Source organism: Diprion similis, chromosome 10, assembly GCF_021155765.1.
Source record: "Diprion similis isolate iyDipSimi1 chromosome 10, iyDipSimi1.1, whole genome shotgun sequence".
NCBI lineage: Eukaryota > Metazoa > Arthropoda > Insecta > Hymenoptera > Diprionidae > Diprion > Diprion similis.
In genome coordinates, this window is record NC_060114.1 from 20874684 (window position 1) to 20901351 (window position 26668).

Genomic DNA, 26668 nt, shown 5'->3' on the forward strand with positions numbered 1-26668 from the left:
AACGGAAAAAACGAACAGCAATCTGGAAGTTAAATAGAAACCGTTGAAAAACGTGAAAATCGTGGAAAATACACCTTTGTTTACAAATTAAACACCGAGTGAGGTTTGCAGGTGTTGTTAGAACGGGATCGCTAATGACAAGTGATTTTTTTACTACCGGTTTGACCCGATTTAACGATCAATTATCGAACAATTTCACCGCCAGCTGGTTGCCTTTGGCTCTTAACACTCTCGTGATTACGTGACCGGCGTTTAAACCCATGTGCAAGTTGGCGTTTTCGATTAATCTCATTGTTCGAGCTGCGAGCTCTTTGATCATTAAATTAATGCCAGGAGAATTGAGGCAATGTGCTTTTACCGCGTCCGCGGCCTGGCGGGAAAATATAATATTAAAAGCTCGAGCTACTGCTGAAACTTTTCATAAAACCAACAAATTCCCTGTGTTATATACCTTATACCCTTCGTCTGTCGTAAACGCGCTGCTACGGACAGGAAAAGTAATAATATGTTAACACAGATTGATGTGGATGTGGCAGTAAAAGGCAACGTTTCACACTTATTAAACCACGGTGTTAAATTGTTTAGTAAATAGGAAAATGGCCGCTGGCTAGCCAGCCGGCTCAAATCTACGGCCTCTTTCATTTGGTCTAGTTTATTTCTAATATCTGGCTTCCACTTTCCCTCGTAATTTCAGCTTTTCACATTATTTCATGTAGTCTCCGAGAAGGTCCGAAGAGAAAAACAACTTCGAAAGAAGTCCGCGCGGCGGTTTATTTTCTCTTTTCTTTTACCCTTTAACACCGGCCTTAACCTCCCACCGCTTTTCACCTGACATACGCAACCTCATGGTTATGCCGCAATTTCATTTGCCCCGCGAAGTGAGCTACACACGTAGACCGTCAACTGTTTCTTAAAAGTAATAGGGTCGGGTAGCCAGACGAAAGTTTGAACCCCCGTTTTCCCATTGGGAATAACTTCTGCAGCCTCCCGTATAGCTTCGCCTTTTTTCCGCTAGTTTTCGTTCACGTTTTTGTGCTTATTTTCTTTGCTTCTTTCGTACATATAATATACACTAGATAAACACTCCAAGGCAAATTCTCGGATAAACTTTTGATTAATGGTTTCGCAAAACCATCTGAATTCTACCCCCAACAGAACGATAAACACATAAATAACTGTGGTTAGCAAAAACGATTATACTACAGACGCTGAATATTCTAAACTGATAACGATTATCGCGAAGATGAAGATTCGATTTATCATCCACTGCAGGAAATCTCATTACTTCCAACCGAAGGATCATTCATTAACAAATTCACAGCCGCACGGATCGGCTATTCGAGATAGAGTTCGGTGCACGAAACTGGCGCCATTTGTTTCGGCATAATCCCTACAGACAGGAAAGAAGAAAGTACAAATGTGGGGTTATGTCTAGCTAGTTTGAGGGAAGTCAACAAGTTTCACGATACACTTGAGTATCGTAAAAATTGACGATCATGAGGCAAATACACGCTCCGCGGTCGGGCAACGTTCAGAAAAGCTTCGTAAAATACAATTGCGGTTATATTTTCACATATCCACCTCTCATACCCAGAGAGCCTTACACTTTTCTCTCTAGTCTATGGAGAGACCAACTTCCGATTGCCTCGTCGGGCTCCTCAGTTTCGCTCTTTGAACCTGACTTTGGCAGCGGAAATAATCCGAAACATCACACGATTCTGCAGGATATCATAGCACATGTATTGCACAAGAATACACAAAGTGATGTCAACGAAATTCATTTCAGTTCTCAAATTGACTTGTTTCTCACTTTATGATAAACAATGCCCATCCATCCAGCAAAAAAAAAAAAAAAACGTCCGAACAAATTCATACTCAAGGCTCAGAAATGTTCACACAATCTTTTAAAGTACCAAAATAATTTTCTCTTGGTCCGCTATATGCTCTGCATATTTGTATGATGTAACTTGGCGGTCCTCGTTTTTCACGCATTATGTAAAAACTGCTATTAGTTTGTTTCATCAGATATTGTACTGAATCATTTGAAGGGTGGGATTGAAGTTTCGAATTTGAATAGTTCCGAAAGCGCCTCACTCCGAATTTTTTGGTAGCGAAACTTGAAGTAAAAACATGAAACTTTTACGAAATAACAAAGTTTCGAACGGTTGGAAACCCGCCGGTTAAAAGTTCAGAAAATTAAAAGTTTCGAAAATTAAAATATACTGTCCGAACGTGAGAATATCGAAAATCCAAAACAAAGAAAGATCAAAGTGGTCAAATTCCACCAAGCCAGATATTCGCGAAACTGAAAACGTTCGATAATTCGGAATTTCGATGTTTCAGAGTTTTGAATTTTCTCACTTTCGCACTTTCGGAACTTTGACTTGTCGGAGTTATACCCTTTCGGCATTTTGTCCTTTCGGAATTCTGCACTTTCGGAACTTTCAGCGTCGGGTTTAAGACCATTCGAAACTTTGATGTTTCGTCAAAGTTTGATTTATTTACTCCAAGTTTGGACACCAAAAAATTCGGAATTTGGCGCTCTCGGAACTTTTTGAATTCTAAATTTCAACCCCGTCCCCCATCTGAAAGTTGGTTGTTGGAAGGTGTCCGGCATCAAAAAGCCTAGTTACGAGGCTGCAGGTGTACATCCATAAAGTAGAGCGGAACCAACGTCGCGTAGGGAAATGGTCGCCGGTAGATTAATACGAGCATTCTAGTTAGGAGTAGTTTAAATGAGTCCAGCGTTGTCTCGCCGCTTGGATGCTCTCGCACCTGTCTGCATTTTAATGCCCTCGCCCTCGAATTGTTTCAGCAGTGAGCTGCGTTGCATCGCCCCTTCGCATTAGTCGGGACAGCATGCACATTTGCAGCTTGGCAAACAAACTCCGGCAAACAACATATCCTAGACCTTGCGTTTCATAATTTGATTGTTGTGACTGACAAGTGTGATAGTAACGGCGAAGCGTAGAGCTAAGCCAGAGATGTGCCTCATTGCTCAAACCGTCGGACTATTTTTAACGCGGAGCCGGGTCTATTTGCACACATGACAAAATGAGTTTCAGCACGACCAGTCGCTGCAAGCTTTGACCGTCCGAACTTCAGTTCCGACTATTTTGTTTCAGTACCTGACGGAAAGCCGACGATCACAACAGCGCACAATACTTCGGCAACTTCGATACTGATCACCTGGCGACCTCCGAACAGGGACACCATTCACGGCGAATTTCTGGGCTATCGTATCGCCTACAAACCACGTGACAGGGGAAACGAAGATGTCAAGGAAATTTACATACGTGATGCGAACGTCGAGGTGAGCGGCAACAAAACGAAGAAAAAAACAATGATCCAACTATTGACGCGCCTAATGTTCCTCACTGTCCCTTCCTTACTGTGCCTAAAACAATGGACTTCGACAACATCGTTAGTGACATTACTGCCTCAGGGCGTGTGGGTCGGGTTCAGGGGTCAGACTGGTCAAGGCCTTGTTTATTACCAAAAAGGGTCTGGTAACTCCCGCAAACATTCGAATTCTCTAAACATGTTTTACATTTTGCCTCCGGGCAGCTAGGCTGACTTTAAAATTATTACGCTATTTCACAGGCTTCAACTTTTGTCTGAAATTTTTCTTTTTTAACTTTCAACTTTTCCAACCTCCTGGCTACGTTAATTAAGTAATTACACGATGTCGCCCACTGACCATAGCGCCAAATAACTGTACAGCATAACTGAAACTTCAGCACCATTTCACACTTTTCTGACACGTTAGAGGCCAGATTCTCTCGTTTGCGATGTTCATCGAATTCATTCTTATTTCAGAGCCACACTATTCACAGCCTGGAAACTTACACGCAGTATCTTGTTTCGCTGCAAGTTTTCAATCCCGAAGGCCTGGGTCCGTCCACCACAGTCTTGGTGATGACCGATGAAGGGGGTAAGTTCACGTCTCATTACAATTTCACTAGGTTCTTTTATGCGCTTTCGCATTTGAACTCTGCTCACTTGAAAACAAGAAAAAAACAAAAAATAATACTAACCCCCCAGGTATAACATGAATTAAAAAAAACACTGAAATTGTTGTAATTCACAATCACGCTTCTAGCGGCATAAGTCCGAATTTCTTTACCTACAACTCATCCGAGACGGTAACGCAGAACACTGTCTATTCGGCCGACACAATTCAGTGGGTACAATACGTGATAGGAGGTTAGGTGATATCCCTACCTCACATTTACCGACAAGCGGTACCTTTTTCTGCGGATGGTAGGCCAGTGAATTTTCCGAGTGCCGATAGGTCAGAATAATTGCCCCCTTGTTAAATAGCGTAAAATCCTACCACAATACGGAAACCATTGAGTAACCATCCAGTGAATTTCGGAATAGTGGTTAATAGCGAGGGTCCCTACTACTTTCCCAGTTCCAACACTCTTCAGACTAGTCAAGCTCCTCAGCGGACCACAGATAGAGCCACTGCTCTAAAAAGTGAACGGAACTGAATAGGAATTAACTTTACACCGAAGTACCTGAGGATTCAGGGCCCGATTCACGAGCAGTAAAATCACTCGATAACTGACTAGCAAAGAAGAATCGAGTTGAAGCGAAAAGCTTGCGATTTTGAATGAATGATAAGGTACGGTGTGCTGACTGTTTGGTTTGTTTCATGAAAAATCAATGGTCCGTGTCGGTGACGCACGTTTGACCGTGTTCAAAATCTGAACCAATAACGTTGCCGATTTTGAAAAATTCCTCTTACTCCGAGGCAGAAAAGGGCTCGAATAGGCCTTTGAAAACTTGTAAAACGGGTCGAGGTGCTCGGGGCGAGACGTACGTCACTGGCACCGACATTAACACCCCCCAAGCCCTGGAACCCGGCGGCTGTTGGGTCGTTGGATAGGATCGGTCTGGTCGAGCGGCAGTCGCGTCGCGTTAGTGGTGCCTGCCTTCGTTACTGAAGACCGTGAACGAGGTCGGCGGCGAGACGACAGGCTGTAGAAAAATCGCTTTCGTCGGCTCCAGGCCATCAGGCGGTGTTCGCAGTGCAGTGACCGACCTCAGAAAGCCCGAAGAAGCGCAGCCATATCCATCAGCAGGAGTAAACGGAGGATCGCTCCTCCGCTATCTCGCCATGAACGGTTCGCCGGAGGACAATCATCGTCAGAGTCGGTCAGCGGCGGTCTGTAAACAAACAACGAGCGCCGTTTTTCGGTAAACGTCGTTAGCACGCCAAACTCTTCGAACAAGGGCAGCGCATCGACGTCGCTTCCTTACCGACGGAGGGTGTTGTTCACCTGCAAAGAGCAACCAACCCAGGATAGGCAGGCGTGCGCAGTGACGTTCGGGCCGAGCCGATGGGTCGCAGGCATCATCGCGATTGTGTGCGCGCTCGATGTTCCTTGCATGTGAGATGGGTCGATTATAAACCCGTGAAGGGGCAAACTGTGGCGGCGGTGGCGGCGGCGGCGGCGGCGGCGGTGGTGGACGAAGTTGATGCATATTCCGGCCAGTGCAGGATCGAATAATGCCCGATCGCCGAGGCTTTTTGCCAGTTATTTGATTCGGCTTGATGGGAAATCAAACGGGCGCAAATCTCCACTGCCATAAATTAAAATCCGCCCCGGTATTCACGCCGCTAGTTCAAAGTTTCAATACAATTTGTGATCAACGTTTCACTGCACGCGTGTAGTGTAAAAAAGATCATCTTATACACATCGTTCCTCAATCCGCTGATCCTCTTCCGCAGCAACCGTGCGAAACGGTATCCTTATTATGTGTGCAGTGTGAAGAACATCGAGGTTGTTAGCATCGGTTCTTTGTGGTGTGGTTTTCAATGATTTTCACCCTCGGTGCAGAATGCAGCAGCTGCTGTCAGGCTGCAACGTCGTTCCTGCATGCGCGCATTGCTGATCTCGTTCATCCTCGCGCGTGTGATCTATAACGACGAGCCGGGCGTCTCTCTGCGGACCAGGATGTGTCAACGAGCGTAATCTCGCCGCGAGCGTCGTGGATGAGCCTGTGCCGCAATGACTAATCGAGGAGGATACTGTTCGATACAGTGAAACAAAGAAGAGAGAGGAGAAAAGCTCGCCTGAAACTGCTGCGTGATTTACAGAAAGACGAGACCCGATGATAACCGATGAACGAGGTAAAAATTCACCGAAAACGGACGTCGTAAATGAGAGGAGATTTTTCGCGGGGAGGTCATCGATCGTGTGCGGTAACCGTGCGGGCGACAAAGAAGAAAGTGAGAGAGAAAGAGAGGGAGAGAGAAAGATTCATCAAATCCTTTGTAAACGAGAGACAGGAGTGACGACGGTATTCAACGAACATGTAACGAATCTCTTGCGATCTGACAAAGTTTGTCTGTCAAACTTATCGAAACGGGCTGGAATCTCGAAGTGTTATCGCAGAGAAAAGACTTGAATTATTGGAAATACGTGATGATAGTTGAAATCTAGCCAATGCCAATCAATAATTAGCTATACGCCTAGAGAGACTTTATTTTTAATTTTTTTCCTTTCCTCTTTTAAATACATAGTTTATAATGTATTTCTCATAAATGTAATTTCACCATCACGACGATAAAGATTGCCAATAAACGACTAAATCTTTTCTGTCACACCGTCAGATAAATAATTAATGATCTACATGAAATAATTCTCTTTTATAAAATGATTATTGGGCTAAACCATGAATAAATCCTGATAGAATACTATCGCGGTTAGATACAGTGACTATAAGCAGGGAAATAACTCTTGTTCGAGTGCAGTGTGCAGTGTACAAAGGAATATAATATGGATGAATTGGTGAGACGGTAGAAGAGTAAGCTTACAGAGAAATATTTCGAAAAAGGGTGAAGAAGTGGTGAAAAAAAAAATAATAGCTGGGCTATCGGAAAGATATTCGGCCGGTTGCTCTAGCAGCACGGCGCAGCTGCAGCTGGCAGGAGGGCGAAAATTTTTAGGCCAAGATGGTCAGCGGTGCTCAAGCGAGGGCTGCGGCCGCGATCTGCTTCTTCCTGTTCGCCCTCGACGCGACGGTTTCGACCCAAACGGAGGAAACAACCGAGGATCAACCGACGACTACCGGAATGGCGCCGACTACGATATACCTCGGGGTTTTGGAGGGGAATCAATCGTTGTCGGATGACAAAAACACGTCAAAGAAAGGTACAAATCGAGCCAACAAGAAGCGAACCGATATTCATGGTGCTTGAACTGAAGTTCCGACTTTGTTTTGCGATGTCTACTGTAGGAAACTGTTTCCGCCATCTAGGATTTATCTTTATCGCACATTATCGACGATTACAATACCCACGCAGTCGCATCACTACCGCAATTGCCATTGTCAGTGACGGTGTCTCTTCTCACATCGCTGCATGGCTTATGGTGACAATTCTCCCCGGACCGCAGCTCCTTGTTTGTTTTATCGCACGTGTATACGTCAGACTATTCACATCAGGGAGATGTTTTTTTTTTATTGCCAGAACATGGTCTGAACGTTAGTTTTTTCCGTACAAAGAATCGTTGCGAAGTAATGGATTTTAAGCCTTTGGAGTATACATTTTTCCTTGTAGTAAAATTTCTTAAAACTAGACACATACGGGCTCTCAAGATTACTGATTTCAAATATGGCGTCAGGTTTGAGAAATTTTCAAAACTCAAAATGGCGGATCTAATATAACGGATCGAATGAAAATGGCTCAAAAGCGTACACTCAGGGGTTTGCTGGGTCACCAAATACGACCCCAAAACCCCCGAATAACTAATCCCATCTAATTATAAATAACATATCAAACAACAAATCTCATTCCAGTTTCTTTGTGGAATTTTCTAGTATAATAGTGAGTAGTATCTCGTAAGGATGTAATCCTGTAGATGATTGGATTACCTTCGCAAGTAATAATAGCTTGTATTACATCGAAGCATCCAGAAACCAGATATTAGCAAAATCAGGACTCTTGGTACCGTACGTCAAAAAAGATGGACTAAAGCCGACCTTGTCAGGTCCCCGATAACAAATATGACATTACTTATATTAAACAGAAGAGTCCTACTGTCAAACTCGTATATGGCACAGTTATTTCGTGAAATTCCCAAAAAAAGCTGAAATGAGATGATTTTTAGCTATGAAAACATTAACGTTCGTACCTTGTTCCAGCAAGAAAAATAAAACATCACTCTAATTTAAAACAGTTTAATATACATGCTCATTGCACATCCATGATAGTAATTTGATAACTCTACAGACTAAAAAGCTGGGACTTGTTCGGTTGTTGGAAGTACGGAAACATTCTTCTTCCTCTCCTCCTTTTCTTCCTTCTGATCGTGAGACGATCATCCGCTTCGCCCACGTCTAAGCGCACTTTTATGCCTCAGTCTCGACGTTTAGTTTCGACTTTTAATACCTCGTCAGGGGCTTCTTCTTGTATTCATTCTCATTTAGGCTATTTCTTTTCTGTCTCTGCTTAGCCCTCAACACGGAATGAGAATCTAAAGATAAACCAGAGTCTCTCCATAGTCACAGACATTCCAGGATTTCTCGGTGTGATATATTTTTCCACAAAAATAACTCATCTACATCAACAATACAAATACAAAAATTTCAGGCTTATCATGTTTAGCCAGTTTCAAAATTCGAGATAATAAAAATAGCCTCATCGTATCCCACAAATAGATGAAATTGTGAAAAGAAGACATGATAATTCGATGAAGACATCAAAATATGCTAACCAACCTGATTCACGGAATTACGTTCCCGTGTAATCACCGCGAGTTCATCGTTCTCGTGGACTGCTCTTACCCTTCGAATATATTCAAACTTGGTGGTTATTTCCAAGCCTAGAAGTAACAGTGCAGAGATTATCTGTGAGAGCGTGGGAAAAAGTGTCTCCGTATTGCAGACCGAATATAATAATAATTATCGTGAACGTGTGTGCAAGATAAATTGCACGGCGAGTGGCCGAGCTGTTCTCAGACTGGTATGCTCCGTCACATATCACGTCCCATACCAGGGTTGAACGGCGAGCAAGTTTCACGCTAGTAAATGACACCTCGATCGCATTGCACAGGGGACCGAATCCCGACCCTCGGCTGTTCGTGATCGCGATCAATACGTACCTACAATCGCGATATCCGAGCTCAGCAGTGCCACCGACACGCAGGTCAAGTCACCGAGTCACCGAGTCACCGAGTCACCCAAAGAGAACTGGACTTTTTACAAGCCTATAAATTATCCGGTTCTCTATAATACAGCCATAGATACTACTCTCCGCAATGGCTGATCGATCACTTCCGATAAATCACTCTACGTTCACAGATTTCACGCAGGTTTCTCTTCTCGATCGTCTCTGGGACTTGTTGTTGCGATTTACCGTGATTAGAGATCGATTAGAAGCATAGTTGATTTTCACACTGACGTCGACGTCAGCTTTTTGATACATGCAAGTTTAGTAAGACTAGATGTACCGGTTTTGGTGATCTTAGTACCAGCGCCGGCCATATTTATTACGTGTAATCAGAGGTTATGTACCAAAGCGGCAGAAGGATGCTTTCGTCCATGTTAACTCTGATTTTTAAACAACGAAGTGTGCCAAGTATGAAAATTCCGATCCAAAACCTGCTTAGTTTTAGTCATAAATTGCGTGTATTAAAGAGATTTAAAAAAAAATCCCATTGTGAAATGTGGGATTTTATAAAGGGGCCAGTAATAGTACAGCGACCACAAATAGTAATGCATTTAACCAATCAACGTTCTCAGATTTCTCACCGGGTATCTTCTTTCTTTCTTTTTTTCTTTCGTATTTCCTTGTCTCCGCCATCTTTCCATAACTATACCTGTGATGTATATACACAACTTCCGCTTGTAACTCCCCAGTTAGTTTCGTAACATGTGTGCAAGTGACGCCATCATCTGTAACACCTCGTGTTTTGTAATTACTCTTCTTCCCCACCCACCGATTCATCCTTCACCGAGTTCCTCGTCACGCCGCATCCAACTGAACGTATTAATTATTCTTCACATCTGCGACTGACGCCATCACATCTAAACACACGTCCAAACTATATCGACGGATATATGCGCACCCGAGTACCTACGGCATAAATCGTCATTTTTACAGCATCGATCCTTCTTCCGTCTCCATTCAGTCGTCCACGTATCAAATTAACTAGTTAAACACAGGCGCAGCGAGTTGGAGAGGGTCCTCTCTCGTCGACGTCGATTCATCCGGTCACATTCTCCGTTAGTAAAACCAGGCGTGCATGTATAAAATCTAGGCCAACGGGACGTTCGGGTTCTAACTAGACGGCTTCGGTATATTCTCGGCAAAATTTTTACCACTTTCCTTCATACCTTTGTTGGAAACCAAAATTGGATTATTATAGTACAATCTCTGTGCTCAATTCAGAAATTTGACATTGGACGTACCTACCCAGTGTCAGATTGGCACCAAGTTACAGTCAATAAAAGTCTACACCGTATTTTTCGCACAGTGCAATTGCATGCATGATGGATTGGCTGGGATGTTCAGACGACAGAGAAGAACTGTTTATGATTTTTCTCTTCTGCCTCTACCGCCTCTCTGAAAAAAAAATTACTTAACGTACCTACGCAAAATCCTAGTTGCGGTATTGGGCATAAGACGAGAGAGAGATGGTAATGAAACGAGCAAATGGGTACCGTCTGCGATCTCTTTGACCTTAATACGGGTTGCAGTGGAGAGAGAAAAAAAGAGTAAAGAGGAACAAGGATACAAAGACGAGAAGAAGGAGAAAATCTACATTTTTTGTTGATTGTTAACGCTCGCGTGATACGTTGACGCATACTCTGTGTATGTGAATGCAATCATAGGCGCATGCATAAATGGGGTTTTATAAACAACAATACACAGACGCAGTCCATTCAGGCCTCATCCTCTTTCAAAACACGTCCGTTCCGTCCGTTCATTAGCCAATAAGTCAGACCGGTGTGCATCAACTGCGTCGAATTCTGTCTAGAAACACCAACAACAAGTGAATAAAAGAAGTACGAAGATAGAGACGATAGGCGGACATAGAGAAAAAGGAAAAAATAAGATTTCAGAATCGCAGTCCGGTACAATCATCCATGTAATAAAGTCTGATGCCAACAAGCATGAAGATAACAACAAGTCGTGAAAAGAAACAAAAGCAATTCTTGGCTATTTGTATGCCACTGATTACAAAAATACGATTATTTGTTTATCTGGTTTAAGTTAAAGATTTTGACGATTGTATTCTCCTGCGCCAAAAACCTGGACATTTTTCCAGTTCGGTTTATAACCGGTAATTATATATCTACCTGCGAAAGTTGCCCAACGACATTGGTCCTCTTTCTCCGATTCTAACGGTTGTTCAGGATCGGAACAAACCGTCCGTCGATACTTTACTTCGCGTCACACTATTCTTCTCAAGACTCATCCAAGCGCATCTTTGGCCAATTACACAGAGATTTCCCTTCTCGAATTAGTATCGCGTTAAATGCGATTCGCGTAATGAAATAGGCTATTATAAAAGGAGGAGCGGAAGGTACGGACAGCGTAGAAGAGAACGAAAATCTGTGGAACTCGAGGCTGTGGATAATCAGTGAGAGCATTGGACGGTTGTAGGTAGTAGAAGTATTCGAACTTGAAGCGAGACGTTTTAATCTAACTCATTTGTGTAGTTCGTCAGAGCTTATTTCTTCTCTAATAGCAGCCTATGATGACATAACCGGTGACAATGGATGCAGACGTGAAGCATAAGATTCCATTTCATAGATCCAGTCAGCTCCTGCATATTCTCAGCTCATTTCCACCACCTCCGCTCGACAATTATTTTCGCTTTCGATTTCTTCTTATTTGTATCAGGTTTTTTTCCTCACTCTGAGCCTCGTTCTTCGTCAAACTATTATCATATGTTATATATAAACACCGTATACATTTGTGTTGTTATGACAGCATTTAACTTCGTCGAGATATTTTTCTTTTATGGTAATTATATAATATCATGTGGCTCGTTTGCTCGCTGCTGAAACGCAATATATTCATTCATTTACAAGTAAATAACATAAATCATCACCGGACACTTGTCATTATACATGTGTATATATAATTGTTGTGTACGTCCGTTAAATAACGCATATGAAAATATTTTTGTCAATTTTTGTAGACGATTTTGAGTGTTCCACGTGTATAAATTTCGTTCCACGATAACCAGAGAGCAACTAAACAAAACAGATGAAAAAAAAAACTACGAACCATTGTATCCCAGCCATAAATCTGTTCATTCAATCGTCAATTCACCGTTTATACTCTAGTGCGCAGGTGCACGTATGCTTGGACTTTTTATCGGTATCATAGATGAAACTTATCGACACTAGCTTGACCTATGCCAACACATCCACAACTAATCGAGTTGAATTAGAAAGTGAGAACGTTGTGCACATGAAAATACAAATGAAAACATCCGATCACAAGTTGAACTTTGCCGCAAGTAATTTGGTTCAATGAAATGTAGAAGAAAAAAATCATTACGCACTTTTAAATCTTAAAGGTCAAAGTTATTAAACGTAACATTTTAATCAACTTTCATGATGAAGGGAATCCGATTTCATTTCATTGTTTAATACGTTTCAAGGTGATACGTGAATCTCATTTCTCTCTTTCACTTCATATTCCCGTCTCCCCCCTTTTTTTTAAATCTATTTATTTTTCTTTTCTTGACACTTTTGTTCACCAATGAACGCCTTGCTGCACGTGCCGTTTAAAGCACTGCCGATACACACACAGCCTGCATCCACGTGTAACGCCGATCATGTTGACAATGGACGTATGACTCTTCGACTCTTCCGTCAGTCCGTAAAAGTATAAAGAAATAAAGACGAAAGTGTTGTGATGATCAATCGTGCAGGTATAATGCAGACATCTCACATCATATTATATAGTATTCGCGGAACCGCTTCCTGCCTCTTTTATTCCGTCACACTGAACAAAACAGTTCCGAATATACGATAATAATCATCATTCGCTTCGCAACAATAATATAAAGAACTCCGACTTATACGTCGGGCGAAAAACGTTCGAGTCTTGTGCTGCTCACGGCATATATATATGTATACACGGGAGTTTTTCAACGATTCCCCTTTGCCTACTAGGACGGCATTACATTGTGTTAGCACGGGGTCTCTGCCTACCGGCTTTGTTACCTTCGTCGCCATGACCGTTTCGAGTTTCGCATTTGGAACGCGCGAGCTGCGGGACTTGGGGGTCCTACACACCGGCTCGTCAACCTCTTTATTAACGATTTATGCGACGTACAGTCGGGTCGAAAATCTGCCGAAACATAGGTTAAGATGGTGAAACTGAAGCTGGTCGAGTTTAACCTAATTAAAAAACCGCCTGTAAGCCAGCAGCAACAAGTATATTGAAACACGGAATTTTAAGTGTAATAGTATGTTGTGTAACAAGGTGGCAAAACTCGGTTTTTTGGGCTGAGCGTAAGTTTGCAGTATGAGTTGTAGATGAGCCGAAGACGAATATTGCAAATACGTGAGGTGAAAAGACCGTTGCCTCCTTGTTGCAATGATTCTTTATGTGATAAATCTATGTCACGCGGTTTTTCACGAAGCACGGAATTGAGGTTAAGGTCACGTAACGTCAGATTTACTGCGACAGCGCATGCGCGCGGTACAGAAAAGACCACTTTCAAGTCCTAGGACTTGAAAGTGATCTTTTCTACACTCCACGCATGCGCATTCGCAGACTCACTCGATCGTCATAGAAACGAGTGCATAGAAATATGCTCGCATTATATTTAAACAACTTATTGGATCAACAACGTTTAGAGGAATCGCATAATTACATTATTTTCCGTTTAATTATATTCTTTTCACGGATAAAATGAACTGTATATTGTGCTCCAGAAGAGGAGAAGTAATATGGATTTTCAGTGGACAAAAATGACGGAATAATCTAATAGAATGCAATGTTCATAGTCGTAATTCAGTGTTTTTAAATTTTGTCCTATAATAGAACAGGAATATTTTTTCACAGTTACCTGTTAACTATAGATTATCATCGTTAAAACCTTTCTGAACCTTTGTTTTATCGCATTTACGTTTCAACATCTTTTTGTCCTGACTGTACGTCGCATTATACAATTCTTAAACCACACACCAAGTCGCCTGCATCACATCCGAGGAATATAAATTATATCGCACAGATATATAGAAGAGACATACGGGCAAACTGAGCATGATATCTGATGTTATAATCGATTGAAAATCAACGAGTCGAAACGAGAGCAAAAACGAGATCTTTTTTTTTTTTTTTTTTTTGTTCCATTGTCTAATCGCTTCGCTTTGTTTTTCCATTTACGTTATAATTATCGTTCAATGAGGCGTGAGAGCCGTAGAAACGATTATGTTATGTATAGAGATGGACGTATTGCGTATATATATATACATGTATAAAGATTATTAATATTTATTCAGCTGCTTGTTTTTCTCTCATTGCCGCTCGTAACAAGAAAACGTCACCGATCAGTTTTTTCAGTTTTTTTTTTTCTTTTTTTTCTTTTGCAAGTAATAATTCTTCGCCGGTTCAGCTTGTATAAGTAGAGTATCTCGCGTCTGTAAGACTGCAAGGATATACCTGTTACTTAAACGCTGGATAAACAACTGGGTCATATCAACACCGTATATATATATATATATATATCTATATACATACATATGTATGAATATATACGCGTAATACATTACGCGCATGCACGTATTAATATCACATGTACATATTATATATAGACACTGAGTGAATTCCTATAAACTTACGGCTCTAAAATCACTCCTGCAAGCCGCGAGCCGATGCGACGCATAAGTACTTTATACCCATGAGATTTAATGAAAATGCCTGCTGTAAGAACGAGTTGCCAGACACGGACGTAAACATTTATTTTATTACCTAGTCGTCGATTACCACTTGATTTACACTTTTTTTCGATCTTTCTTTTCACACCTTGACGGAGATATAAAAAAATAAGCTAACGCAAATGAGGAGGAAATACTATTTTATGAATGTATGTACCTGTGTATGAATATGTGCGTTCATTTTCCCCTTCCTAAATAAAAGAATTTCTTTACTTACCGGGATTTGTAACCGCGCACGAGAATTCGACCGTTAAGTGCAGTCTGCAGATCAGGTTATAAGCTTTAGGGTAAATAGTCTTTAACCATAAGTGCGGACGGTTCTTTTCGCCCAGGTAGAAAAAGATCTTCGAACCGATTATACGGTTGATATTTTTCTTCGTCGTTTGACCGATTTGTGGTCAAAGTGATTTTGCCGATTATATATTTGTTCACCGTAACGGCTTTTACAGCCTCGATGCATAAAGTTTTGCAACCCTTGACTCATATTTTTATAGAACGGTTGACACAAGCCGACGGTATAAACGAGGAACCGGAAGTCGAACGAATATTTACTAATTCCGATAACATCATTCACTGTCCACTTCATTTTATCTTTTGCATTTCTGTTTCTCCATTACAGCGAATCTTTGCTATCGCATTTAGGATATTCCGGAAGAAAGTAAATTGACGCTTCCAATTCATCGCATCCTTACTCAGTCATGCCTTTGCTTTGTGTTTTAATATTTTTTTTTTCTTTTTGTTCTTCATTTTGCTCGTTTTACAAAATCAATATTCATCAATATCTTGGGTCGAATAGTATATTCAACAAACTTGGAGGCATGCATTCTATCAGATATATAATACCTATAACTAATTGGTCGTCTGCTCACAGAGGCTAAGCGTCCCTTCACTTCCTGCGGAATACCGGCAAACGATATATTGAATATGTCTACGCTTATGTACCCCCGTATATAAACTCGTATACATATATAGGATGTTAAGAGTACAACTTCCCGCAGCAACTTTCACTAGCTGATAAATCTTAGCTTTATTTGATCTGCCACGCTTTTTCCCTGATGGTAATGCATCGTTGCAATATAAGTAGGTACACGGTCCTCTTCTTGTGTTCGTTGTCTTTTTTCTCTCCTCATCTTCTACTCCTTTTGTGCATTCTTCAGTCACACTCTGATCCAGATTAAGGTCGGTGTCCGAAAGACGAGATACACTCACCTTCATACGTAAATGAATAAACTTTTAATGAGGATGACCTTGGATCATATTACTACACAAAATTCATATCAAGCCGCACGATGCGATTACGCTGAGTAATCAGCCTCAGAGTTGGTTAATAATACAGGGAATCCTTTGTATGCAAACAGATTAAGCGACTCGACGAATGTCATTGAAACCGCAACGACGACAACGACGACGATCCGTAATCCAAGATGAGAGATCGAAATTCTTTCGTGATGTAGTTTAATAAGAAGCTTCCGCTCGTTGAGATAATTTAGGAGTGAAGGGTCGCAGATCGTCAACCTCGCCACACAATCGGGCAGTCGAGTTTTGACATGACAGGAGAAAGCATGAGGCTTTTCCTATGGAATTTGAAGGAGGAAGCAGGACTTCCGATTATGGATCGCACAACAATCTCGTGGAGATTTTTTTGATTCCCAATTTTGAAAGTTCACACATTTACAAAAGTTCTTTTTTCTCTTTTTCTAGTGCCGACTAAACCTTTGAACCTGACCGTTCACCACGTCACCTCATCATCCATTGAACTGTCTTGGGCTGAACCTGAGAATACCAACGGTATCATAATGGGGTATCGGATCTACTACATGCATTCCAATTACACGGATGTGAAGTCCCATAGGAACATCGACAAGTCAAATAGCAACATTTACTTCAACCTCAGCGACCTTAGTAAGAATCATTTCACCAACTGTTTGTAAACGTAACATTGTCATTTTGCATTGAGTCTAACAGGTGTTAAAAAAAAAAAATGAGAATAATTTGTATAATTTTCATTGACCTTTAACACGATTTTGACCTAGACACGGACTACTTTGAAAAGATTTTTATCTCATGATCACTGCACATGATATTTCTCTCATGATTCGGTGTGAACATACGATATGCGGCTGGGTTAAAAAGAAATGAGAAACAAGAAGCATAAGTAAACGGGTTAGTTTTAAATTCTAAATATAAACCCGGAGCTTCCTGGTTATTTCAGAACCGTACACAGAGTATAAGATATGGGTGAAGGCCTATACTTGGAAGAACGAAGGTGAACCATCGGACCACATTATTCACAAGACCGACATCGCCGGTCCATCAGCCCCGAATATACTGAATTTGACTTGCCAAGCACAGGACGTGATTTACTTCCAATGGCAGAGGCCTGGCATCTTCTGGAACTCGATAGATTTCTACTACATACGATATCGCGTCGAGGGCACCAATGACTTCGAGGAAATCCCGATCTCCGCCGACAAAGAGCACCTCGAGAGCGGAGTGAGTATAGTCTCAGATCCAACCGATGTCGAGGCGACTCGATAAGTTTTTCGCTCATGAATAATCAATCGATTTTGCTTCCAGACAACGATTCAAAATCTGTCCATGAACACCGTCTACGAGGTTACAGTTCGCGGTGCAACGCGAAGTGTAATCAATCCCAACGATATAATAGTGGGAGAAAGCTCACAGCGTAGGACAGTCTCGGTTGAACCCAATTGCGACAAAATACCACCATCGATGCGTCGGAGCAGCAAGGAATTCAGCGCCGGTGTTATAGCCGGGATGGTATGCGCCTGCTTTGCCGTGATGCTCGCCATTACATCCTTTGTGCTTTGGAGGTAAGAGGAAGACACACTATTTCCTCCTCTAACACTTCTCGGGTACACTTGACTCTGAGGATTCTTAACCGTGCGAAGCTCGAAGCTTAGCACAAACTCTATGAACCGACATCGCCTTGGTAGATGATCGCTTTGGAATCTGAATGAGATTGAAGTTAGTAACGTCACTTCAACGATTTAGATAATAAATGATAACGAAGGAAACATGTTGATATTTTGAAAAGTCAACTGCTCGAAGAAAGTTGTTCTAAAATTGTACAATAACAATAACAATAACATGACTAATTTCAGGCTTCTGAATATAAGCAATAACGATTGTAGCTCCAAGTCGAAATGCTCGAAGCGTTGAGTTCCGTGATAGTCACGGTTCAAGTTAGAATCCAGACAGCTCGCAATTATACCAGACCTGTAGCAGACGCGGAGAGTGAAGAGTAATTCGGCAATTCCCGAGAATAGATCAAAGTTGTAATATACTGCAAACGATCCGTCCAGTTAGTGTACCGGAATGATCAGAAATCGCGAAACGTTCCGCAGCCAGCATCGCATGCATGCATGCTACTCCGCAGTGGTAAAAATGACAACTATATCAACACCAAGGCTTTCCGAAGCTACGCGGAACAGGCACAGCGTGTGGGTTTCTCTGGCGAGAGGAGAACCCGCTTATGTGTCATTGGTAGAATTCACGGAAAGCTTGTACCAATAAAATTGCTCGCTTGCTACTCGCGGACCATTCATGGTCTTGGGAATACAACTCTCAGTCTTAGCTTATTCCTCGCTCTACGTAAAGCTAACAAGTCAGTCAAGTGGCGTGCCCACGGTGAGTGCGAGTCTTGCGATTTTGAACTGCTAGGCTTTAGTCTTCCTCATAGACTGTGAGGCGCGTAGTTTCGTAGAAACGGGAACGCCCATTCCGGCTGGATTAATGTCAGTAGTTGGAGAATTGGCGGTAGGGTTTACCGATTTATACCGGAATCAGTTCGCCTTGGAGATCGCACAATAGACAGACGAATCGACATTAATTAAGGAATTAAGCCCGGATGACGATGAATTCGAATTAGCCCGATTAGGATCGTGGAACAAACGTGTGTGGGACTTGAGAAAGTGAACCATTGGCTTGCACGAGAGGAGGGAGGATGCGAGAATACTTGTGCCGAGATCAAGACACCTTTGATTGTATCAGAAACATTCACACATACGTATAAGATAACCGCTCTTTTGCGTTGATGCGATAATGTGCTTTTATCTGACAGTGCGATAAGTTCAACCGTGATAAATGCAGTGGTATTTTTTCCTCAGTCCTTACTTATAAGCGAGCTGTGTAACAGATCCCGAGCCCGTGAGAACTGTATTTAATCGTCGATAGTTATATTTACGATGAAACAATTGATGTGAGTTGCTTATATTTCTGTTGTTACGTTAACTAACAATAAGTAGAATAGAGAAAAGAAATGTCCGTGCCTTTTCACCATTCGAAATGTATGAAATGTAATGTAGAGATGCTTAAAAACGTTAGAAAATATTAATTGAACAGGCCATGTCTCAGGCCGATGTTTAGAAAATGCTTCCACACCGCTTACTACTACCTTGACGACCCACCGAGGAACGTTCCCACTCTACAAGACTGGGAGAACACCGAGCAGGATGGGGAACGAACCGCCGTTGCGGTACAAAATTTTGCCCAACACGTTGCCGCCCTGCATGCCGACGGGGATATTGGGTTCAGCAAGGAGTACGAGCTCATTCAATCGGAAACCGGGGATTATACGGTGGAAAATTCACAGTACGCGGAGAACAAGGCCAAAAATCGTTATCTGAACATTCTCGCATGTAAGTGTGAAAAATTAACGGTCAAATTGGAATTATCTGCAGACCCTAAAGCGAGGTTTAAGCCGGGACTCTGGTGACATTTTGATATAACGAGTTTTTCATTTTTCAAATGACTAAAAATGATTTGATCAAAAATATGTTCTGAAAAAAAAAATTCAATCGTGAGGAATTTTTGGCAGAAAATTTCCAGCGCATCGTTGCTTGCATAAATTCCTTGCTCATAGACTTTCATCGCAAAAGGTCGAAATTTTTTACCACGATCTAAATCTTTTTGGAAAAATTTTTTGATCATATCGTTTTTTTGGCATTTCAAACACAAAAAACTCCAAGTTATCGAAATTTCACTGGAGACACTCTTAAGGAAGTATCCGAATGGAATTGGTAAAAAAATACAAGTTTTTTTTTGTCTCTGTCTGAATCGGTAGTATAAGACAAAGAATATGTTCCTGAACTTCATTTTATCGAATCTATGAAATTGAGGACGCTAGCTGCCCTTTGAAGGGACCAAATTTTGTACAAATGAAGTCACTATTAATTTGCATATTGGACTGGCTTTTTGGATCATTTTGAATTTTTTTTTTCTCCGTCACATGTAGTTTTGACTGAAAGCTTCTTTTCAACGCATCTTTGGTACAAAACGGTCCGTTTTAATTGCCAGACTTGTTTGTTTTTTTTTTTCAATACTGACTGCATTTTCGGAATGGCGTGAAGGATTCACTGAATAAGCAATCATTCGAAGAAATAGAAAAAAATATGATTCGGTTCCTTACTGTATTCCCCAAGATTTAGACCATGTACGTTATAACATTATTGCGCATTTATACATTTTTATAGGCAACGAAAATCAAGTATTTAGTTGAAAAAATATCGCTTCTCTTCAGATTGCTATAATTGCTCCAATTTTACGTATTTTTATTTGGAAGTTAATAGTATTAAAAAAAAAATCCAAAATAGGCATACTTCGTCTTCTTCAATCATACCTTTTTCTATGTTACAAGATCAAATTACTATTCAATATCATTGATTGTTTTACACTGGACTCTTGAAAAACGTCGACTAAACGTTTTCAGATGATCATACTCGAGTACAATTACTATCTTGCGGGGGTGGTCCGCCAAAAAAGGGTCAGGACTATGTCAACGCGAATTACATCGACGGTTGGCAACGCTCTCGAGCTTACATCGGTACTCAAGGTCCATTGCCGCCGACTTTCGACGCTTTTTGGCGAATGGTCTGGGAGCAGCGGGTGTCCATCATTGTTATGATAACGAATCTAGTCGAGCGCGGACGTGTAAGTTGATTAATAAACGCATACGGAATCATTCAGATCTTTATCACCTCTGGGGATAAAACGTCCCAGAACTTATTACCGCTCGTCTCCGATTAATTTGTCCCCATTTTTCCAGCGAAAATGCGACATGTACTGGCCAAAGGAGGGCACGGAAACTTACGGTCACATTCAAGTGACTCTGATGAGAGAAGACATTATGGCCACGTACACCGTTCGCACTCTTCACATTCGACATTTGAAGGTATATGTCTATATAAGAATTTATAAATTCTAACCGGCAACGTAAACGAAAGAACGAAACTGTAATGTTAAAACTCCAAGCAGATTAAGAAGAAGAAAAACGGCACCAACATGGGGGAGAGGACTGTTCTTCAGTATCATTACACCGGTTGGCCGGATCATGGTGTTCCGGATCACCCGCTTCCAGTTCTCAGCTTCGTGCGAAAATCGTCGAACGCCAACCCGCCGGATGCTGGTCCGATCATCGTTCACTGCAGGTAAGTTGAAGTTTGAAGATTATTTTAGGCCAGTTGTTCAAAAACGAACTTTGGTTCTTCACAGCGCCGGAGTTGGTCGCACGGGAACTTACATAGTGATCGACGCGATGTTGAAGCAAGCGAAAAGCAAAGGGGAGATAAACGTGTTTGGATTTTTGAAACACATTCGAACTCAGCGGAATTTTCTGGTGCAAACCGAAGAACAGTACATATTCATTCACGACGCTCTCCAGGAGGCTATAGAGAGCGGAGAAACCAACATCGAGGCTAACAGCCTGCTTCAGCATGTGCGAGACGTGCTCTGTCCGAATAATAACAAGACCGATCCGTGGAACTCGCTTGACGCTCAGTACAAGGTAAGTGCAAGCATTTAGAGGAAAAATGTAGCAGCAATTCGACTCGACCTTTCATCTCTTTTTCGCCGTTTACTTGCAGCTGGTCACATCGTGGAAACCAAAAGATTTCAATCTAGTCTCGGCCACGAAGCCCTGCAACGCGGTCAAAAATCGGAATATGGAGGCTCTGCCAATCGAAAACGCCAGAGTCCATTTGACTCCGAAGCCTGGAATTGATGGAAGCGATTACATCAATGCTACTTGGCTTGCTGGTGCGTATGATCATCTCTGAAAAAAGTCGTACACAACACGCTTAAAACATTCGATGGAATAAAGTTTTAATCTGGGACCATTGTTTCAGGATTCCAACGTAACCGGGAGTTCATTTTGACTCAACATCCTATGGAGAATACTATTATGGAATTCTGGCAAATGGTCTGGGACCACAATGCTCAAACAATTGTGATGCTAACGCACTGCGAAGAGGTTTGTCTCGTCCTGTAAACGCTTCTTCGAGTATCTCATTATAGCGAGAAAAAGCAAATTTTTAACCCGATTTTCACCGCCAGGACTATCCGGAGTTCTGGCCTACAGAGGGTAAGGACTTGGAATCCGAAACATTCCGAGTGAGACTCTGCGGGATCAAGGAAACAGTGAATGGCGTTGTTTTGCGCGAAGTTGCCGTTCGCTCGTTGCAAGACGACTACGAGCTGAGCGCGAGGATTGTCCAAGGTCCTCTGGATCAGGGTGGTCCTTGGCCTCACAACAACAATCCAAAACTATTCGTCAACGTCGTGCAAGATTTTCACCGAGATTACCAGAACGGTCCAATTATCGTGATGGATAGGTAAGAAGAGCGGTTAAAATTGTTCAATTGGGCACATTTGAGAGAAACTAAAAGTAATTACAACGCGACAGAAAAAAACGTTGTCAAAATTTTCATCTCCTTTGTTGTTCACATTTCGACAGATACGGTGGAATCGAGGGTGGGCTCTTCGTCATCCTAACGACGCTGAACAAGCAGCTAGAATTTGAGCAAACGGCCGACATTTACATGTCTGCAAAATTACTCTACATGAAACGGCCGGGAATCTTCAGATCCAAGGTAACATTTACACACACTTGAGGATCTATGTTCACATGACGGTCAGACCAAAAATGTGTCGAAACAATAACATGACAAAATAGAGGTTTTTGTAACGTGCAGCTCAATTTCTAAATCAACCAAGAAAGCCCGTGTGGTATACAAAATCAACTTGAAAACACTAAATTTCAAGTGTAAAGTCAAAGAAATCATATCATTCTAGAATTTTTTCACTGAAAAATCTCTAAGACTTCAACCGATTCTAGTGAAAAATGTTATAAATGTCTCCCCTTACGAACCACCACAGCCATATTTTTTCTTCAGCTCGTCAGCTGATTGGAAAAAAAAAAAAAAAAAAAGATAAAGGATTCTCAAACTCCAGGGCATATATTAATGTTTTTCGATATCGTAGGTCAGTCAGAGAAAAAAATATTCTCATTTATGTTGCCGCCCATTTAGGAGAGCCCCCCCCCCCCCCCCCCAGAACTGTAAGGAATATTTTTTTACTTACCATCAGATCAACTCTTAAATATAAGTTGAACGTTGATATGAAAGAATACAAATCATTCAAGTATGCTTACATCAGGCATACATAAAAATTAATTGAAAAAAAAAAAAACGGCCCAATCAACCAAATTATGGCTAGGAAAGAATAACCAACGGCGTCAACTACAATAACGTTATAATTGAAAATATCAGTACGGTAGTCAGAGTGCCAAAAGATCCACACAAGTAGAAGTGCTTGTCACCTAATTTTCCAGTACGGATTTTGCAATGTTTATTTCGTTGTTGTAATTATTGGATGCAGGTGGACAGGAACGATAAACTTAACCTAGTTATATTGTCATTGTAGTTGGCGACCTGGCTATTCTCTCCTGTTCTTGATTTGCTTCTGATTGACCGTGTTTTTTCGGAATTAATTTTTATGTATGCCTAATGTAATTGTATACTTGAATGATTTGTATGTTTTCGCACTGACGTTCAGACTAGAAAGTTATTTTGATTGGAAGTAGAAAGTATTACCTTACAGCCCTGCGGATGAACTCACTCAAAGGCCTGAAACGTAAATGAAAATTTTTTTGTATCTCTGTCTGACTAACGATACCCAAAAATATCAACCCTAGGACCTAAGTCTAGAACTATCTGTACGAAACAAATAACCTAGAAACAGGGATTACATGCAGCCCAGAACTTCAAAACAACGCTAACTGCTAACGGACTATTTGTCATAGAAGGTTTGTTTTTCGTCCGAAAGCTTGAAGACCAAAGAATAGAATAGTACACGCAAAAAAAGCCTGATATAAAATTTTCACTGTGAAAAATTCGATCGAACAAACTAAAAAAAATGATTTTAGCAGGACGTAAGAGTCCTACACCTATGTGTAGAATCCTAGGGTTAATAAAACAAATTGTTCCTCTGACTTGTCAAAGCAGTACGAATTTGAGGTTAAAACAAACTTGTCGTATGACTCAATTTCCATCTCAGACTGGTTGTATAACAAAATTTTTTCACCTGAAAAAGGAGGACTACATGCTGCTGTACCAATGCCTGGAGTCGATGTTGTCGCCGAAGACGCAAGCGGAGCCTGATCTCTACATGACGGCGAACGGTCACGTGACGTCGATGAGCGAGGGAAACGAGGCCCACCTCCACCACCACCATCACCACCACCACCACCATAACCATCAGGCAAGCAGAGAAAACTCTATGCAGCACATACCTTCGGAGTTTTCTGCGAAGACACCGATCCGGGAGTACACGACGAGCATAGAGATGACCGAGTATCCACCGGAGTACGTCGCCAACAGCGTGAACGAGAGGATCTCGAACCACGTGAACGAGCACGGCACGTTAACCGGCTCGGTTCGAAACTCGACAACCGCTGGCACGAATCCGTTGAGGAATTCGAATCTCTCGCAGGGCTCGGCTGAGCTCAACGGCTACGTTTCGAACGGCAGCACCCGAGTACCTCCCGAGGGGATGGAATCGACCTGCGTGATCGTACCGCCATGATCCAAAGCCATGGTTCGTTGCCAGGGCGCGACGACTACTCATCGTTCCGAAATGTTGTAACGGACGCTCCGGTGGGCAGGTGTAGATTTTTAAATAAAGAACACTGTTTCCCCTACGCGAGAGAAACAAGTGAATTGCTGTGCTCTGTGTCAGCCGCGCTGATCCTGACGCGTCGGATTCGTTGACGAACGATCGACGGCGTGACGAAAACGATGAAATTAGAGAAACAGTCGCGTTGATAGACACACACGGATAGATTTTAAACTCGCGAAGGTAACGAACGGCGTTCAATTTCCAGACTGACGATCAAGCGAGCGAGGATTTTCATAAATCGTGTGAAGCTTTCTCTGCTATGATAACTTATCGACTGAGTGGCCAGGGTTGCGAACGTTTCGTTGTTCGTTGTGCACACCTCGTCGCAACTCGCGAGGATTCTTGCCCGAATGACCAGGCGAAATGGATTCGAGGGTGTTTGAGACGGATTGGAAAATTTACACAACCATCACGGCGTGTGTATATAACTCCAACGTATCGCAACGAAGAAAGACATGATTTGAAAACGAGATGTTGATATTTCTGGGAATGAATGAATCGACCAACGCATCGAACCGACCACAAACTGTGACCCTAGAGATTTGACAACACAGACAACAATGGTGGATGCTTGGCTTGAAAATCGGTTCCGTTATCGATAACCGTTTTAACGTGTAAACTTATGTTTAATAATAATATAGAGAAACTGTCGACATCGATGAATTGTACGAACTAAATTCTCAATTTCGTTTTCCTCCCTCACGTTGAACGCATAGAAAACAATTAAGTGCATAAAATGAATACGGAATCGTTAAGTTGGAGACACGGAACATTATTATGAATAAAGCAAATTGACAGACTTGGCTGATATACATGTTCGCTCTATTCTTACATTCACTACAATCTCGCAAACTTCATCATATCGTGGCAACTACACGTACGTAGATTCGAATTAAGTTGCATATGAATTGACATCGATGAACAGATCTAATTTTGTCGCGAATCAAAGATCATCAACGGACTATTCGTTCCAAGTACACAGTATTATCAAACGGATTGATTCGGAACAGATTCGTGTTCCCTTAGAAGCAATCGAAATCCCAAACTGGTTCCAAACTGCACGCCCGTTACCGTCGTGATAGTGAATTGCGTTCTGATTCACCAAGTTGCCAAAGAACAATTAAATCGTCGATCGAATTTGGATTGATCGACATAGTTATAATATGTAATTAATCGTGTGCATCGTTATAATAATAATAATTAATCGAATCAATTGTGTTTCTCTGTTTATTTTTTTTTATTTATTTTTGTTTTTCGTTTCTCTTCAGAATAATAATTATTATCTAATTAGATTTTCACGGCGGCATGCATAAAAAATTTATACGTTGAGAGAAAAGCGAAAGAAACGAAAATCAAGGAAGAAAGAAAGATAGAAAGAAAGAAACAAGAATACTGTGTGTTGTATATAAATATGTACCTCATGTCTATCTCTCTGTTTCTCTTTTTCTCTCTCCCCGTCTCTCATTCTCTCTCCTTCTCTCATTTATCATCTATATAAATATGTATATAGATTTCTAAAAAAAAAATTCGGGAGCAGCTGCGGTAATTAGCGTGCACAAGTTTCTCACCTCTAATTATCGTACCTACAAAGGACTATGCGGGTGCAGCTAGTTTGAGGCAAGTCTCGTATGTAAATAAAAATCTACACACACGTCTATATAATATAATTTACGTAGGCCGTCGAATGTATTCGTGTATAATAATAATAATAATAACAACAACAACAACAACAACAATAATAATAATAATAATAATGATAATAATAATATTT

General features: G+C 41.5%; 1 protein-coding gene across 5 annotated transcripts in view; it reads left to right on the forward strand.

Moving 5' to 3' along the window:
* Positions 1-25617, forward strand: part of LOC124410795 (tyrosine-protein phosphatase 99A-like) — a 307496-nt gene extending 281879 nt beyond the window's left edge. Inside the window, exons 1-16 of one of the 5 annotated variants that reach the window (XM_046889415.1) lie at positions 6688-7155; positions 13408-13413; positions 14516-14535; positions 16621-16824; positions 17135-17415; positions 17500-17756; positions 19288-19583; positions 20654-20874; positions 20990-21115; positions 21196-21371; positions 21436-21727; positions 21807-21978; positions 22068-22192; positions 22276-22553; positions 22676-22811; positions 24313-25617. In XM_046889415.1, coding sequence (XP_046745371.1) covers positions 6968-7155; positions 13408-13413; positions 14516-14535; positions 16621-16824; positions 17135-17415; positions 17500-17756; positions 19288-19583; positions 20654-20874; positions 20990-21115; positions 21196-21371; positions 21436-21727; positions 21807-21978; positions 22068-22192; positions 22276-22553; positions 22676-22811; positions 24313-24804 — 3270 coding nt within the window. In that variant the 5' untranslated portion in view covers positions 6688-6967 and the 3' untranslated portion in view covers positions 24805-25617. Of the gene's footprint in view, positions 1-3125; positions 3314-3819; positions 3935-6687; positions 7167-13407; positions 13414-14515; positions 14536-16620; positions 16825-17134; positions 17416-17499; positions 17757-19287; positions 19584-20653; positions 20875-20989; positions 21116-21195; positions 21372-21435; positions 21728-21806; positions 21979-22067; positions 22193-22275; positions 22554-22675; positions 22812-24312 lie in introns of those variants that run through there. The other 4 variants (XM_046889412.1, XM_046889413.1, XM_046889414.1 and 1 more) reach the window with 4 other exon arrangements.
* Positions 25618-26668: the final 1051 nt, after the last annotated feature.